The sequence below is a fragment of the Aedes albopictus genome, chromosome 3 (assembly GCF_035046485.1).
Source record: "Aedes albopictus strain Foshan chromosome 3, AalbF5, whole genome shotgun sequence".
Taxonomy (NCBI): Eukaryota; Metazoa; Arthropoda; class Insecta; order Diptera; family Culicidae; genus Aedes; species Aedes albopictus.
This window is the reverse complement of record NC_085138.1, coordinates 196292110-196311650: the sequence shown is the minus strand read 5'-3', so window position 1 is coordinate 196311650 and position 19541 is coordinate 196292110. Positions and strand designations below refer to the sequence as shown.

At 46.7% G+C, this 19541-nt stretch overlaps 1 protein-coding gene across 1 annotated transcript; it reads left to right on the top strand.

The window, feature by feature from the left end:
- Positions 1–2405: 2405 nt before the first annotated feature.
- On the top strand, positions 2406–5387 carry LOC134290516 (uncharacterized). The gene has a single exon (XM_062857673.1). It carries the CDS (start codon positions 2406–2408, stop codon positions 5385–5387), a length of 2982 nt encoding a protein of 993 aa, XP_062713657.1.
- The last annotated feature ends 14154 nt before the right edge of the window (positions 5388–19541 follow it).

Here is a 19541-nt window from a genome sequence, read left to right as displayed (position 1 = left end):
TGGGACTGACGGGGAACGGAGTGATAGTAAAGAGTGTATCAGACCAGTGGGACGGATTTACGGATATTCCGGATTGCGCCTGAGCCGTGACCGATCAGGATCACCGAAGGAGATTCCCACAGAGAAGAAGGTCACTTCGATCGAAAGCGAATTGAAAGCGGTTCAGAGCCGATACAATCAGGAGGTTAAGGAACCTCAAACAAAGCTGAACAAGGCGAAGGTGGCTTGTCAGAAAATAGATTACCGACAAACTCAGCAGCGATTGCAAAAACTCGAAGGAGAATACCGGCACGAATCAGAGAAGGTTTTAGCACTACACAGTCAACTGGAGCAGGAGCAAAATAAAAAGAGCAGTTTGCTGTCGGAACTCAGCCTACAGAGCTCGGAGGCGGCCCACCTCAAGGACAAGGAGACACAATTGGTGAAGAAGGTCCAGCAGTTTCAGGAGACTAAACGGAAGAAAAAAGAAGTAATTGACGAATCTACTTCCGATGAAATTATTCATCAGAAGCAGAATAAATCGGATACAAACACAAACCGAAACATAAAGACAAGTTATAACATTAGAAAGAGGAAATTTCTCAACAAAAAATCATCTTCTCGAGCTTTTGAACCAAAGCACAAGAAACAAAAGTTAAATCGGGATGGAAATTGTTTGGAGTTTTAAATGCACAAACGTGGCATCGAATTTTGTAAGGTAAATCACGGGGATGATTTACGGGCCCCGGAATGTCGCCACGTCGATGGTTTGGTCAAAGTCTCATTTATCTATTGTAAGCACAATGTATTCAACGCTCACTCTTCACTTGATTATAGTAATGGCAAGAGAAGTGCCACACAAATTATTATAATGATTTATAATGATTTATAATAATAAGGAACATACTAATGGTAAAAATAACGTTTGATGAATTGCGTTGGTCACGAATTCATGTAGACCGGTGTAAATTCCAATGTGCAAAAATCAATCTGAATCGATTGGAAACGAGACAACGTTCCACCAAACGTTATCACCATTATGCTTTGATCGCGTAGCGTTATGGAAGGGACTGTTTTGGATAAACACATAATCCAGCGCGGAACAAACCGCGCGTAGTAAACGATTAGTCCAGAGCACATATTTATAAACAAATAATTTGCTTTCCACTTCCCTGATGCTACTACGGTTATGCTTGGCAATGGAACTCTAGCGCAAGATCAATGTCAATGTCAATTATTAAGCGTATGATACGCAGATCGCATACATTCAGAACATTATAGGAAATGAATGATCAAGTTGTATTGAATGAAAACGTTTTCATATTCAGGATCAATCATGATCTTTACTACGCGTTTTCATATTCAGGTTCATTCATGATCCGTATGATGCAAGAATTCTAGATGTGTTGTAGTACAGAAATTAGATCGATTCATGTAGGCATCTCCGGTAATACGGTGTTCGCTACCGACAAGTACGCTCCGGTCGCAAATGTGCCCCACCCAAACGAAGTACGTGTGACGAAGAGAAATGTCGCCTTTGAATCACACACCGAAGTTGGAGAGTAAGAAAAAGGGCAAGAAGGAGGAAGAGATGGATGACGTCAAGACCCTCATCTATCACCGTGGCCAAATCAAGAGGAAGGTCACAATGATCAACCAAACCCTGGAGGAAGCAGAGGACGATCCGACGAAGATTACGGCTTCGCTGCTGAAGGTCTTTGCGAAGAGGCTGGAGCTGCACTACCAGGAGTACGAAGCAGCTCACCGAGAAGTGCTGGATGCTACACCGCCGTCCAAATTCGAGGAACAGGGCGAAATTCAGATGGCTTTCGACATGCTGCATATCGAAGCGACGGATAGACTCGAGCGGCTCTCCACGAAGCTGACTGCCGGTGGTGCCCCTGCAATGGCAACCGGCAACTCACAGGTGATCATCCAGCAACAACCGTTGCGAGCTCCGATTCCCAGCTTCGATGGGAAAGTGGAGAATTGGCCGAAGTTCCGAGCAATGTTTGAGGACATCGTCGTGCGCAGCAATGAATCCGACGCCATGAAGCTGCACCATCTTGACAAGGCCCTACTCGGCGAAGCGTCGGGATGGATTACAGCAAAGATGATCCAGGAGAATAACTTCCAGCAGACCTGGAAGCAGCTTCAAGACCAATTCGAAAATCCTCGTGTGATCGTTGACACCCATCTGGCGGGTCTCTTGGAGCTGAAGCCGATTGCGAAGAGGAACCACAAGGACCTGCTGGAGCTGGTCAAGGCGGTCAACCGGCACATCGGAGGATTAGAGTATCAAGGCGTAAGGGTCGACGCAATGTCTGGTCTCTTGCTGACAAAGATCATCACGGCCCGACTGGATGACCAGACAGCTGTGGGAGAGGACCCAGGAGCACGGTAAGCTGCCTGACTTCGACAAGACCATGCAATTCCTGCAGAACGAGTGTCAGGTGTTGGAGCGATTCCAGAACCGTCAGCACCAAGCATCTACAACGAAGGAAGGAAGCTTCAGGCCATCTAACACGAAGTCTACAAGCCAGAAAGTGCACGCTGCAACCCCGACGAGCAAGCCGCAGCGTTGTCTTCTGTGTAACGAGGATCATCGCCACTTCGAGTGCCCTATGTTCAACAAGTGGACAACAACGCAACGTACAGAGAAGGTGAAGGAGTTGAACCTATGCTTCAACTGCCTAAGTCCAGGACATCGATCCGCCAAGTGCCCATCCAGGAAGACTTGTGCGGAGTGCCAGCGAAGGCACCACACGCTTCTGCATGAGATCCCGAGGCCATCACCAGAGAAGCTTGCTCAACCGGTACAGCAGGCAAGCACAGCTCCAGTGAACCAACCGGCGTCGCCATCGCAGTTACCTTCTCGATCATCGTCAAACACGGCTGTTCCGAACAACCAACCGTTGGAACAGAAGACGGTGATGCTCATGACAGCTCTGGTGAATTTGCGAGACCTCTGCAACAGGAAGGTACCCTGTCGTGTGCTTCTGGATTCTGGATCGCAGATGAGCTTCATTTCACGGAGTATGGCAGATCGTCTGGCGGTACACCGGGCTCCAACGCTTGTACCAATTACGGGAGTAGGTGCAGCCAGGACTTGCGCTCATGAGAAGTTGACAGTGGCAGTCGAATCCAGGTACACTGACTTCTCAACGATGGTCGAATGCTTGGTGATTCCCAAGGTGACAGGGGCCATCCCCACAACCCAACTGGATATCTCGAAGTGGCCGATTCCGACATCTGTGTTTCTGGCTGATCCCGAGTTCAATACGCCTGGCCAAATCGATATGCTGCTTGGCGTATCCCATTTCCTCCGACTGCTCAAATTGGGAAGAATCCAGCTGCGAGACGACTTGCCCGATCTCCAGGAGACGCAGTTTGGATGGGTGGTCGCTGGTGACGTCGAGGAAGAGCAGAACGATCAGCAGTGCTACGTATCCACAGCCAGCACACTCTCCGAGACCATGAAAAGGTTTTGGGAAGTCGAAGAAGTCAACGATGCTGATCAACCTACGGACCAGAAGGAATGCGAAAAGAAGTTTCAGGATACCCACTATCGAGACGTGGATGGCAGATATGTTGTGTCGCTGCCTTTCCGAGAATATCCTCCACAGCTAAAGCACAGCCGAGAGTTAGTCCTGCGTCGCTTCTTTTCCCTGGAAAGGCGGATGAAGAAGGATCCTGCTCTCAAACTCCAGTACAGCAAGTTCATCGACGACTACGAAGCCCTGGGACACTGCCGAGAGATAATCGAGGATTGCAATGCACCGAGTCAACCCCGGTACTACATGCCCCATCATGCGGTACTTCGTCCATCGAGCTCCAGTACAAAGCTTCGTGTGGTGTTCGATTCATCAGCCAAGGTTTCGCCATCTGACTTTGCTCTCAATCAAGCTCTTCTGGTGGGAGCAACAGTGCAGAACGACATCTTCGTCATCCTCGTTCGCTTCCGGAAGCACTTCGTCGTGTTCACGGCTGATATTTCGAAGATGTATCGACAGATCAAGGTAGTTCCAGCCCATTCGTGCTTCCAAAGTATTTTTTGGCGAGATGATCCTGCGCAACCACTTCGGGTACTGGAGTTGACAACGGTGACGTATGGAACAGCGTGCGCTCCATTCCTCGCGACAAGGTGTTTGTTGCAGCTGAGTATCGACGAGGCCGACTCCTTCCCCATCGCTGCGAACATCGTCCGAAAAGATTGCTACGTCGACGGAGCTGATACCGAAGCTGAAGCCATCGAATGCCAGACCCAGCTTATTGGAATGCTGAAATCCTCGGGGTTCCCTGTCCATAAGTGGAGCTCCAACTCTACGAAGCTGCTAGAACGCATCCCCGAATCAGATCGTGTGGAATTGGTAAATCTCAGTGACGGCTGTGACGGAGTCATGGAAACTCTGGGTATACCTTGGAGTCGACTGAGGGATGAGGTTGCATTCGATGCGAATCATCTTACCGACTATTTGAAACCACCGACCAAGCGATCTGTGCTACCCGAAATCAGGAAGCTTTTCGACCTGATTGACCTACTTTCCCCGGTTATCAATATCGCCAAGCTGAAGAAACCGTTGGTATCCCTACAGGCCTTCGTGCGGAACCGTATTGAAAAAATACAGCTGCTCATGGGATCGTCGAGTGTACAATGGAGGTACATTTCAATGAAGGAACACCCGGCTGACGTCGTCTCGCGAGGACGGCTGCCAGAAGCATTGCGTATCAACAATCTGTGGTGGACGGGACCCAAGTTTCTGCAGAGTGTAGAGTACGACATCCCGGAGATTAGAGCAACACCGATCATCGCAGCATCGACCATTAACCAAGATGAGCTGCCTGTATTTTCAAAGTACAGCACATTTCGTAAACTACAGCATGTGACTGCTCTAGTTCAGCGATTTATTCGGAACTGCCGAATAAAGAACGCCTCAAAGCGCGTTACCAGTCATCGTCCAACGATTCCAGAGCTACGAGAGTCTCCGGACCTCATCGTGAACGTTATCCAGCATGAGACGCTAGCGGATGAAATTCATCGCATGGAAGCCAACGAGCCGTGCAAGCGGATCTATGTGCTGCATCCCAGCCATCGCAAAGGAGTGATGCGAGCTGTCGACGTGATGATTGGCGGAACAACATACCGACGAGCGATTTCCAAACTCTCCATTCTGCCGATCGAAGACAACTGCAATCCACATTGCAGTGCTTCAGATGACTTCCAGCCCGGGGGTGCATGTTCGCTACCGACAAGTACGCTCCGGTCGCAAATGTGCCCCACTTTCCCCTATCACGCGAGAGAAGATGAAAAACGTCAAACGTGGGAGCACCATCAGCAGCAGCAAGTTACTCACCTGCCGCCGGCACCACCATCATCGCCACTCATCAATGTAAACACGCGCTCGTGAGTGAACGCGCGCGCTGCCGCCACCGCCACCGTCGGGAACTCAGCGTCATCATCATCATCACCGTCATCGCGCGCGGAAAAAGCCGACCGCGTGAGTTGCAGTGACACCAGATTTCCGGATTGTTCCAGAAGGTTCGAATTTATGTCGTGCAACATGTTTGAGCACTATTTAAGCAGACGCGTTCCAGCGTACTGCGAAATAGTATCATCTGACCCGGCAAACGGTCAAGTAGTGTTTAGTATTAAGTGAAGTAAAGTGTACTTACAAGCGTTGGCGTGGCTTGAACAACGCCAAGTAAAGTGTAAGAAGTGCAATAAAGTGGTTTTAAGTGAAAACCCGTGTGTTCTTTCTTGCGAGAAAGAAATTCCCCGTTTGAGGCACTGCGGAGCCCCAAACATTTTGGTCCTTTGAGCCGGATCAACGGAGGATCCCTGTATTCTGTGGCATCTCGAGGTCTTGCGAGACATTTTCCCGCCCGGAATACCGAAGGAGTCCAACGCTACCCGCTTGAGGCATTGCGGCGCCTCAACAAGGATCAATCATGATCTTTACTACGCGTTTTCATATTCAGGTTCATTCATGATCCGTATGATGCAAGAATTCTAGATGTGTGGTAGTACAGAAATTAGATCGATTCATGTAGGCATCTCCGGTAATACGCATGCGTGAGATGAACTATGCGATCGAATTTGATATTGCGCAGTCAGATAAAGACTTGCCACTTATACATAAGCATTATGATTAAGCAATATTGTGAAACCCTATTGAACCAGACAAGCACCGCTAAGATTACAATTGTATGCAACTATCCATGCTCACCACCAAGAGTTAATCCAGGAAAACTCTAATCTATTGCAGACAGCCTCTTGTCACCGCAATACTGCCCCACAGGAAAATAACGAGCCAACATCTTTGGTTCCCACTTTCAGCCGCCCCGTTGAACACAATAGCGGCGGCTCGGGCGGTTGGTTCCCCATGACAGCGCAAAGTTTGTAAACAAACACAATTCCAGGAGCAATAATTGAAAACGGCGAAACATTTTACACAACAGATTTGTTTTTTCACCTTTTAAAACAGTTAGTTAAGGCAAAACATGACTTTTAATTTCTTAATTCTAGAGCTCGATTTGAATAGGTCGTATGTGCTTTCGTCGATATAAAAATCGATCAGTTTATTTTAGTTACTATAGCAATATCAATTATTTTTCGAGGACTTTTAGTGATTGAACGGAAATCCTGTTTTGTAAGGAATCGGATGTATGGATAAGTTTTGTTTAATTTCAACAGCTTTCGCTTCAATAAGCGAATCCAACTGATCGAATTTTATATCGACGAAAGGACATACGACCTATTCTAATCGAGCTCCAGAATTATTTATTTCATAATGAAGTCGTTATGGTACCAGCTCGTTTTCTTCACGGGGAAAAAGTTTTCATAAAATTTAGAATTTTTATTGATATGATTCAGCCACAGTCAATTATCGTTCCAGGATTTTGATGCTGACCTCGAAAACATGGCCGCGTGACAGGAGGCTGATTGCAGAGGCTTAATTGCTGAAAAGATTCTCAACTCGGCTAAATTAATTGTAAGCAAGATTTGCTTGGAAGGTTTATAGCAAGATTATATGTATGCAAGTTAGAATCTTGATCGATCATGGCAAATTAATGATGTGAAAAGGATGAGCATACTTTCTGGACGGCACATATACAAATGGAATAGTTTTCCACAGGATCAGGAAAAAACATGTTAAAAAGAGGGTGCGAAAATGTCTGGAGAGGTCTGGACGAGGGTATATAAGGGGACCCCGTTTCATGAATAAAGCATTCGCGGTAGATTCTAGTACGAGTCAAGTCAGACTCTTTGTTTTGAAATATCCGAAACCACCTAATTCTCTTCGGGTAACCAGTCCCTTTTGGAGGAGAATTTTGTTTTAGAACTAGCCACAGAGTGGATCTCTTCGGGTAACCAGTCCCTTTTGGAAGAGAAGTTCAACCTCAATCCTCTTCGGGTAACCAGTCCCTTTTGGAGGAGGATTTACCCATCAGGGAACAATCAGTGAAGCTCTTCGGGTAGCCAGTCCCTTTTGGAGGAGGCCACTGACCTTGATGGTTATTGTCGTGAGAGTTTTTGAGGTACGGAAATTCTGTATCTGCTCGACGGCAATAAAGAGGAAATCCTTCGCTTCCTCTAGGTTGAACACTCCCTCACATTTTGGTGGCTCCAGAGAGGATAATAATTGTTGGTGGTTTCAAAAGGTGTGCTGACGCCTTCTAATAAGTCAGTTGTCCGTAAAACAATTTCACTTTAAAACCGCGTAATTCGGAAGAACATGTAAAGTGAAAACTATAAGGTTCAAGTTTGAACCAAGGGAAACTGTGAAGATCAAACCGCAGTCCAAGTGAAATTGCAAGCCAATAAAAGTAACAGGAATCACAGTTACGTGAACTATATGAACAGTGTCAACACTATTACCTCCAATGTGGAGACATTTATCGACATCCGGATAGTGAGGGTCGTTTTGAGCCAAAAGTGCTAAAGAAGAGTTACAAAAAAGTGCTCTACAGTGTAGATCCAGCAACACATCTGTAATCCTTCAAACTGAAGGAATTTGACGGCAATCCAAACGGGGAGCGCCATTGTAGGCCAAAAGTGCCAAGTAAGTCGTCATAACCGCACCGAATACTGTCTCATCAGTGAAAGGAGCAAACGGACGGTCAACGCAATAATCTTGTTGGATCAATTTTTGGATGTGCAGCAGCAATCATTTGTCGGCGATTAGTTTGAAAGAATAACAACGTCGAGAGGCCAACAGTGCCGGGAAGCCAAAGTAAGTCGTCATAACCGTATCGAATACTACCTCATCAGTGGAAGGAGCAACCGGACGGTCGACGCAATAATCTTGTTGGATCAATTTTTGGATGTGCATCAGCAGTTATTTGTCGGCGATTAGTTTGAAAGAATAACAACGTCGAGAGGCCATCAGTGCCAGGAAGCTAAAGTAAGTCGTCATAACCGTATCGAATACTGCCTCATCGGTGAAAGGAGCAACCGGACGGTCGACGCAATAATTTTGTTGAATTAATTGGATGATCAGCAGATGTTAATTGTCGGTGAATAAAAGTTTAAAAACGCCGAGAAGGTCAAAAGCGCCAAAGAACAGGAAAGACACCACAACCGTCGGCTACCGCCTTGAAGAGGAGGCATAGCTTGGGACGGTATTTGTCATCAATAGCAACAAATTCAACCGCAACTGTCGGCTACCGCCTCTAGGAAAAGGCATAGCTTGGGACGGTATTTGTCACCAGCAAGAAAGAAAATCAAATCGCCACTGTCAGCTACCGCCTTGGTGGAAAGGCTTAGCTTGGGACGGTGCGTGCAGAACATCGCAACAGGTAATCACTGTCGGCTACCGCCTTACAAAGAAGGCCTAGTCTGGGACGGTGTTAGAAATCAACCGGGACGTAGCTGTTCGTCATCGATCTACTTGAAATTAAGTAAACAAAACGTTAATCATGCAAAAAAGTTACTTTGTCACAAATAAATCTGGTCATTGTCGTCTTTGTGACAAACCAGATGAAGAAGATAAATTTATGGTATGCTGCGATGAGTGCGACCAGTGGTTCCATTTGAACTGCGCAGGTCTATCGCAACCTCCAAAGAAGAGTGATCGATGGATATGTGTTAAATGCTCAGATATGGAATTGATGTGGAAAGGCCGTGTATCAAATATATCTATGTTGGGTGATCCAAATGATGATCTTAGAAAATCCTTGAGCAGACCATCTTTAATGGAATTGCCTTATTTTAATGGATCACATAAAGTGTGGCCGCGATTCAAAATGACTTTTGACCAAACCACCAGGGCTGGGGGATTCTCTGATTTAGAAAATCTGACGCGATTACAAAAATATTTGAAGGGAGATGCTTTAAAATCAGTTAGCTCTCTGTTGATCGATCCAAATAATATTAATGCAATCATGAATCGTCTTGAAAATAGATTCGGGAGAGTAGAAGCTGTCTATACTGGTCTCATCAGAGATATATTTCAAGTAAAAACTCCGCGTTATGATAACCCTCAATCGATAATTGATTTCGTCGGGGCAATTGGCAGTTTGGTTACAAATATGCAAAGTTTGAATCATCCGGAGTATCTTAATGATCAAAGATTACTTCGTGATCTCACATCAAAGTTACCAGGAAACCTTAGAGGAAGATGGATTGAGAGCTTGGAGGATCAAAAGGCACTAGCTACTCCTCAGGCTCCATATGTAGCTCCAACAATATCTGAATTTTATGATTGGTTGAAACCACATGAAAATTTAGCTACGGTATTGATGTCGGAACGTAATCCAAGAAACGAAAGAACTAATAAGATAAATTTTCATGATAAGAAAAATCCTTTGCTTAAATGCATAATTTGTCGGTCAGCACATAAGACTTCAGATTGTTTTAAATTTAAACAAATGGCTGTCATGAAAAGACGGGAACTAGCGGCCAAGGAGAAAATTTGCTATGCATGTTGCAACTCTACTACGCATGTAGCTTTGAATTGTAAATTTTCAAAACCTTGTAAAATTGATGGATGTGGAAGGAAACATCATCCGTTACTACATATGAAGCAAGGTTTATCCAAAGGTGGCAAAGAAGAGACAGTAAACTGTCATCTAAGAAGGAAAAATAAAATATTTTATGAGATTATCCCGGTCATACTTAAACACCAGGATAAAGAAATTGAAACCTTTGCATTCTTGGATTCAGGATCATCTGCCAGCCTGGTTCAACAAGATATAGTAAACGAACTGGGAGTCAAAGGTATTAACAGTCCAATGACACTTGCTTGGACCAATGGCAAAACAATACGAGAGAATCAGAGCCAAGAGGTCCAAATTGAAATTTGTGGAGTTAAAGGTCGTACCTATACATTGAACAACATAAACACAGTAGAAAAGTTAAGTTTGCCCTATCAATCTTTGGATCGGGAAGAGCTTATTCACCGTTATCCGTATCTATCTGGAATAGATATTCAAGGATATTATGAAGCTGAACCAAAGCTATTACTTGGCCAACCTCATGCATTCCTCATGATAGGTTTGGAAGGGCGATCAAGAGGATTCAATGAACCAATCGCCCGAAGAACGAAGCTAGGATGGGTTGTACATGGACAACTGAATAGGCATCCTAAACAGAAAAATATAAATCATATTTTTATGATCAATGACTTCGAAGCAAAAAATACTGATGAAATATCTATGAAGGGGATGATGCCAAATTACTTCTCCACAGAAGGCTTTGGAGTAAAAGTACCACAAGAACAACTGATCTCTAAACAGGAAAAAGCTATTGAGACAGTTAAAAATAACCAACAGTACAACGACAAGATTAAAATGTTGGAAAAGCAGTTGATGCATATCCAGGAAAATTATAAAAACGAAACGGACAATAGCCAAAAAATGAAGAAGCAACTGACAGAATTGCGGTTGTCCAAGTCGGACGTTGAGAAGAAAGCGAAAGATCTGCAGTCACAAGTGATAAGCCTCCAAGCTGCCCAGGATACCCTCCAGAAAGAAGTGGCCGATCTGCGGACGCGCATACCTTTGGAGAGCGCCCGAATCCAGATGACCGAATTGCAGAAGGAACTCGAGGGAAAGATCCACTCGTTGGTGGGGAATCTGGACAGGTCCGTGACGCGGGAACAGCAGGCCATTGAAGACAACCGGAACCTGTCGGACAAGATTTCCGAGGTGGAGAAGAAGGTCACTTCGATCGAAAGCGAATTGAAAGCGGTTCAGAGCCGATACAATCAGGAGGTTAAGGAACCTCAAACAAAGCTGAACAAGGCGAAGGTGGCTTGTCAGAAAATAGATTACCGACAAACTCAGCAGCGATTGCAAAAACTCGAAGGAGAATACCGGCACGAATCAGAGAAGGTTTTAGCACTACACAGTCAACTGGAGCAGGAGCAAAATAAAAAGAGCAGTTTGCTGTCGGAACTCAGCCTACAGAGCTCGGAGGCGGCCCACCTCAAGGACAAGGAGACACAATTGGTGAAGAAGGTCCAGCAGTTTCAGGAGACTAAACGGAAGAAAAAAGAAGTAATTGACGAATCTACTTCCGATGAAATTATTCATCAGAAGCAGAATAAATCGGATACAAACACAAACCGAAACATAAAGACAAGTTATAACATTAGAAAGAGGAAATTTCTCAACAAAAAATCATCTTCTCGAGCTTTTGAACCAAAGCACAAGAAACAAAAGTTAAATCGGGATGGAAATTGTTTGGAGTTTTAAATGCACAAACGTGGCATCGAATTTTGTAAGGTAAATCACGGGGATGATTTACGGGCCCCGGAATGTCGCCACGTCGATGGTTTGGTCAAAGTCTCATTTATCTATTGTAAGCACAATGTATTCAACGCTCACTCTTCACTTGATTATAGTAATGGCAAGAGAAGTGCCACACAAATTATTATAATGATTTATAATGATTTATAATAATAAGGAACATACTAATGGTAAAAATAACGTTTGATGAATCGCGTTGGTCACAAATTCATGTAGACCGGTGTAAATTCCAATGTGCAAAAATCAATCTGAATCGATTGGAAACGAGACAACGTTCCACCAAACGTTATCACCATTATGCTTTGATCGCGTAGCGTTATGGAAGGGACTGTTTTGGATAAACACATAATCCAGCGCGGAACAAACCGCGCGTAGTAAACGATTAGTCCAGAGCACATATTTATAAACAAATAATTTGCTTTCCACTTCCCTGATGCTACTACGGTTATGCTTGGCAATGGAACTCTAGCGCAAGATCAATGTCAATGTCAATTATTAAGCGTATGATACGCAGATCGCATACATTCAGAACATTATAGGAAATGAATGATCAAGTTGTATTGAATGAAAACGTTTTCATATTCAGGATCAATCATGATCTTTACTACGCGTTTTCATATTCAGGTTCATTCATGATCCGTATGATGCAAGAATTCTAGATGTGTGGTAGTACAGAAATTAGATCGATTCATGTAGGCATCTCCGGTAATACGGTGTTCGCTACCGACAAGTACGCTCCGGTCGCAAATGTGCCCCACTTTCCCCTATCACGCGAGAGAAGATGAAAAACGTCAAACGTGGGAGCACCATCAGCAGCAGCAAGTTACTCACCTGCCGCCGGCACCACCATCATCGCCACTCATCAATGTAAACACGCGCTCGTGAGTGAACGCGCGCGCTGCCGCCACCGCCACCGTCGGGAACTCAGCGTCATCATCATCATCACCGTCATCGCGCGCGGAAAAAGCCGACCGCGTGAGTTGCAGTGACACCAGATTTCCGGATTGTTCCAGAAGGTTCGAATTTATGTCGTGCAACATGTTTGAGCACTATTTAAGCAGACGCGTTCCAGCGTACTGCGAAATAGTATCATCTGACCCGGCAAACGGTCAAGTAGTGTTTAGTATTAAGTGAAGTAAAGTGTACTTACAAGCGTTGGCGTGGCTTGAACAACGCCAAGTAAAGTGTAAGAAGTGCAATAAAGTGGTTTTAAGTGAAAACCCGTGTGTTCTTTCTTGCGAGAAAGAAATTCCCCGTTTGAGGCACTGCGGAGCCCCAAACATTTTGGTCCTTCGAGCCGGATCAACGGAGGATCCCTGTATTCTGTGGCATCCCGAGGTCTTGCGAGACATTTTCCCGCCCGGAATACCGAAGGAGTCCAACGCTACCCGCTTGAGGCATTGCGGCGCCTCAACATTTTGGTCCTTCGAGCCGGATTCCGTGCCCGTGGAGTGGAACCGGCCTACAGTCCCCGGTTCACCATCGAAGCGTCCTGCTGGTCATCGAGGCGACCAGCCGAGGATTCCTGTCGGTCTGTGGACGATCGGCACTAACGGTGACTTCTTTGCCGCCGGCAAAGACACCATCCATCGGAGGATATCTACCGATCGACGAGTCGGTCGGTGCCAGCGAAGCTTTCTGCTGGTCGAGAAGTGATCAGTGGAAACGGGACCCTTTCCCCTGGAGGATTTTCCGCCGGTCAGCGAGGAGATCGGCACAAGTGAGTGGTTCCCCTGGTCAACAAGGAGACCAGCCGAGGATCCCCGTCGGTCAGAAGAGATCGGCACTGTCGGTGACAACCTGCGAGGACACCGAAGAGGAGAACTTCGACCAACCGTCGGTCGTAACCCCCCACCCAAACGAAGTACGTGTGACGAAGAGAAATGTCGCCTTTGAATCACACACCGAAGTTGGAGAGTAAGAAAAAGGGCAAGAAGGAGGAAGAGATGGATGACGTCAAGACCCTCATCTATCACCGTGGCCAAATCAAGAGGAAGGTCACAATGATCAACCAAACCCTGGAGGAAGCAGAGGACGATCCGACGAAGATTACGGCTTCGCTGCTGAAGGTCTTTGCGAAGAGGCTGGAGCTGCACTACCAGGAGTACGAAGCAGCTCACCGAGAAGTGCTGGATGCTACACCGCCGTCCAAATTCGAGGAACAGGGCGAAATTCAGATGGCTTTCGACATGCTGCATATCGAAGCGACGGATAGACTCGAGCGGCTCTCCACGAAGCTGACTGCCGGTGGTGCCCCTGCAATGGCAACCGGCAACTCACAGGTGATCATCCAGCAACAACCGTTGCGAGCTCCGATTCCCAGCTTCGATGGGAAAGTGGAGAATTGGCCGAAGTTCCGAGCAATGTTTGAGGACATCGTCGTGCGCAGCAATGAATCCGACGCCATGAAGCTGCACCATCTTGACAAGGCCCTACTCGGCGAAGCGTCGGGATGGATTACAGCAAAGATGATCCAGGAGAATAACTTCCAGCAGACCTGGAAGCAGCTTCAAGACCAATTCGAAAATCCTCGTGTGATCGTTGACACCCATCTGGCGGGTCTCTTGGAGCTGAAGCCGATTGCGAAGAGGAACCACAAGGACCTGCTGGAGCTGGTCAAGGCGGTCAACCGGCACATCGGAGGATTAGAGTATCAAGGCGTAAGGGTCGACGCGATGTCTGGTCTCTTGCTGACAAAGATCATCACGGCCCGACTGGATGACCAGACACTTCAGCTGTGGGAGAGGACCCAGGAGCACGGTAAGCTGCCTGACTTCGACAAGACCATGCAATTCCTGCAGAACGAGTGTCAGGTGTTGGAGCGATTCCAGAACCGTCAGCACCAAGCATCTACAACGAAGGAAGGAAGCTTCAGGCCATCTAACACGAAGTCTACAAGCCAGAAAGTGCACGCTGCAACCCCGACGAGCAAGCCGCAGCGTTGTCTTCTGTGTAACGAGGATCATCGCCACTTCGAGTGCCCTATGTTCAACAAGTGGACAACAACGCAACGTACAGAGAAGGTGAAGGAGTTGAACCTATGCTTCAACTGCCTAAGTCCAGGACATCGATCCGCCAAGTGCCCATCCAGGAAGACTTGTGCGGAGTGCCAGCGAAGGCACCACACGCTTCTGCATGTGATCCCGAGGCCATCACCAGAGAAGCTTGCTCAACCGGTACAGCAGGCAAGCACAGCTCCAGTGAACCAACCGGCGTCGCCATCGCAGTTACCTTCTCGATCATCGTCAAACACGGCTGTTCCGAACAACCAACCGTTGGAACAGAAGACGGTGATGCTCATGACAGCTCTGGTGAATTTGCGAGACCTCTGCAACAGGAAGGTACCCTGTCGTGTGCTTCTGGATTCTGGATCGCAGATGAGCTTCATTTCACGGAGTATGGCAGATCGTCTGGCGGTACACCGGGCTCCAACGCTTGTACCAATTACGGGAGTAGGTGCAGCCAGGACTTGCGCTCATGAGAAGTTGACAGTGGCAGTCGAATCCAGGTACACTGACTTCTCAACGATGGTCGAATGCTTGGTGATTCCCAAGGTGACAGGGGCCATCCCCACAACCCAACTGGATATCTCGAAGTGGCCGATTCCGACATCTGTGTTTCTGGCTGATCCCGAGTTCAATACGCCTGGCCAAATCGATATGCTGCTTGGCGTATCCCATTTCCTCCGACTGCTCAAATTGGGAAGAATCCAGCTGCGAGACGACTTGCCCGATCTCCAGGAGACGCAGTTTGGATGGGTGGTCGCTGGTGACGTCGAGGAAGAGCAGAACGATCAGCAGTGCTACGTATCCACAGCCAGCACACTCAACGAGACCATGAAAAGGTTTTGGGAAGTCGAAGAAGTCAACGATGCTGATCAACCTACGGACCAGAAGGAATGCGAAAAGAAGTTTCAGGATACCCACTATCGAGACGTGGATGGCAGATATGTTGTGTCGCTGCCTTTCCGAGAATATCCTCCACAGCTAAAGCACAGCCGAGAGTTAGTCCTGCGTCGCTTCTTTTCCCTGGAAAGGCGGATGAAGAAGGATCCTGCTCTCAAACTCCAGTACAGCAAGTTCATCGACGACTACGAAGCCCTGGGACACTGCCGAGAGATAATCGAGGATTGCAATGCACCGAGTCAACCCCGGTACTACATGCCCCATCATGCGGTACTTCGTCCATCGAGCTCCAGTACAAAGCTTCGTGTGGTGTTCGATTCATCAGCCAAGGTTTCGCCATCTGACTTTGCTCTCAATCAAGCTCTTCTGGTGGGAGCAACAGTGCAGAACGACATCTTCGTCATCCTCGTTCGCTTCCGGAAGCACTTCGTCGTGTTCACGGCTGATATTTCGAAGATGTATCGACAGATCAAGGTAGTTCCAGCCCATTCGTGCTTCCAAAGTATTTTTTGGCGAGATGATCCTGCGCAACCACTTCGGGTACTGGAGTTGACAACGGTGACGTATGGAACAGCGTGCGCTCCATTCCTCGCGACAAGGTGTTTGTTGCAGCTGAGTATCGACGAGGCCGACTCCTTCCCCATCGCTGCGAACATCGTCCGAAAAGATTGCTACGTCGACGGAGCTGATACCGAAGCTGAAGCCATCGAATGCCAGACCCAGCTTATTGGAATGCTGAAATCCTCGGGGTTCCCTGTCCATAAGTGGAGCTCCAACTCTACGAAGCTGCTAGAACGCATCCCCGAATCAGATCGTGTGGAATTGGTAAATCTCAGTGACGGCTGTGACGGAGTCATGGAAACTCTGGGTATACCTTGGAGTCGACTGAGGGATGAGGTTGCATTCGAAGCGAATCATCTTACCGACTATTTGAAACCACCGACCAAGCGATCTGTGCTACCCGAAATCAGGAAGCTTTTCGACCTGATTGACCTACTTTCCCCGGTTATCAATATCGCCAAGCTGAAGAAACCGTTGGTATCCCTACAGGCCTTCGTGCGGAACCGTATTGAAAAAATACAGCTGCTCATGGGATCGTCGAGTGTACAATGGAGGTACATTTCAATGAAGGAACACCCGGCTGACGTCGTCTCGCGAGGACGGCTGCCAGAAGCATTGCGTATCAACAATCTGTGGTGGACGGGACCCAAGTTTCTGCAGAGTGTAGAGTACGACATCCCGGAGATTAGAGCAACACCGATCATCGCAGCATCGACCATTAACCAAGATGAGCTGCCTGTATTTTCAAAGTACAGCACATTTCGTAAACTACAGCATGTGACTGCTCTAGTTCAGCGATTTATTCGGAACTGCCGAATAAAGAACGCCTCAAAGCGCGTTACCAGTCATCGTCCAACGATTCCAGAGCTACGAGAGTCTCCGGACCTCATCGTGAACGTTATCCAGCATGAGACGCTAGCGGATGAAATTCATCGCATGGAAGCCAACGAGCCGTGCAAGCGGATCTATGTGCTGCATCCCAGCCATCGCAAAGGAGTGATGCGAGCTGTCGACGTGATGATTGGCGGAACAACATACCGACGAGCGATTTCCAAACTCTCCATTCTGCCGATCGAAGACAACTGCAATCCACATTGCAGTGCTTCAGATGACTTCCAGCCCGGGGGTGCATGTTCGCTACCGACAAGTACGCTCCGGTCGCAAATGTGCCCCACTTTCCCCTATCACGCGAGAGAAGATGAAAAACGTCAAACGTGGGAGCACCATCAGCAGCAGCAAGTTACTCACCTGCCGCCGGCACCACCATCATCGCCACTCATCAATGTACACGCGCTCGTGAGTGAACGCGCGCGCTGCCGCCACCGCCACCGTCGGGAACTCAGCGTCATCATCATCATCACCGTCATCGCGCGCGGAAAAAGCCGACCGCGTGAGTTGCAGTGACACCAGATTTCCGGATTGTTCCAGAAGGTTCGAATTTATGTCGTGCAACATGTTTGAGCACTATTTAAGCAGACGCGTTCCAGCGTACTGCGAAATAGTATCATCTGACCCGGCAAACGGTCAAGTAGTGTTTAGTATTAAGTGAAGTAAAGTGTACTTACAAGCGTTGGCGTGGCTTGAACAACGCCAAGTAAAGTGTAAGAAGTGCAATAAAGTGGTTTTAAGTGAAAACCCGTGTGTTCTTTCTTGCGAGAAAGAAATTCCCCGTTTGAGGCACTGCGGAGCCCCAAACATTTTGGTCCTTTGAGCCGGATCAACGGAGGATCCCTGTATTCTGTGGCATCTCGAGGTCTTGCGAGACATTTTCCCGCCCGGAATACCGAAGGAGTCCAACGCTACCCGCTTGAGGCATTGCGGCGCCTCAACAAGGATCAATCATGATCTTTACTACGCGTTTTCATATTCAGGTTCATTCATGATCCGTATGATGCAAGAATTCTAGATGTGTGGTAGTACAGAAATTAGATCGATTCATGTAGGCATCTCCGGTAATACGCATGCGTGAGATGAACTATGCGATCGAATTTGATATTGCGCAGTCAGATAAAGACTTGCCACTTATACATAAGCATTATGATTAAGCAATATTGTGAAACCCTATTGAACCAGACAAGCACCGCTAAGATTACAATTGTATGCAACTATCCATGCTCACCACCAAGAGTTAATCCAGGAAAACTCTAATCTATTGCAGACAGCCTCTTGTCACCGCAATACTGCCCCACAGGAAAATAACGAGCCAACATCTTTGGTTCCCACTTTCAGCCGCCCCGTTGAACACAATAGCGGCGGCTCGGGCGGTTGGTTCCCCATGACAGCGCAAAGTTTGTAAACAAACACAATTCCAGGAGCAATAATTGAAAACGGCGAAACATTTTACACAACAGATTTGTTTTTTCACCTTTTAAAACAGTTAGTTAAGGCAAAACATGACTTTTAATTTCTTAATTCTAGAGCTCGATTTGAATAGGTCGTATGTGCTTTCGTCGATATAAAAATCGATCAGTTTATTTTAGTTACTATAGCAATATCAATTATTTTTCGAGGACTTTTAGTGATTGAACGGAAATCCTGTTTTGTAAGGAATCGGATGTATGGATAAGTTTTGTTTAATTTCAACAGCTTTCGCTTCAATAAGCGAATCCAACTGATCGAATTTTATATCGACGAAAGGACATACGACCTATTCTAATCGAGCTCCAGAATTATTTATTTCATAATGAAGTCGTTATGGTACCAGCTCGTTTTCTTCACGGGGAAAAAGTTTTCATAAAATTTAGAATTTTTATTGATATGATTCAGCCACAGTCAATTATCGTTCCTGGATTTTGATGCTGACCTCGAAAACATGGCCGCGTGACAGGAGGCTGATTGCAGAGGCTTAATTGCTGAAAAGATTCTCAACTCGGCTAAATTAATTGTAAGCAAGATTTGCTTGGAAGGTTTATAGCAAGATTATATGTATGCAAGTTAGAATCTTGATCGATCATGGCAAATTAATGATGTGAAAAGGATGAGCATACTTTCTGGACGGCACATATACAAATGGAATAGTTTTCCACAGGATCAGGAAAAAACATGTTAAAAAGAGGGTGCGAAAATGTCTGGAGAGGTCTGGACGAGGGTATATAAGGGGACCCCGTTTCATGAATAAAGCATTCGCGGTAGATTCTAGTACGAGTCAAGTCAGACTCTTTGTTTTGAAATATCCGAAACCACCTAATTCTCTTCGGGTAACCAGTCCCTTTTGGAGGAGAATTTTGTTTTAGAACTAGCCACAGAGTGGATCTCTTCGGGTAACCAGTCCCTTTTGGAAGAGAAGTTCAACCTCAATCCTCTTCGGGTAACCAGTCCCTTTTGGAGGAGGATTTACCCATCAGG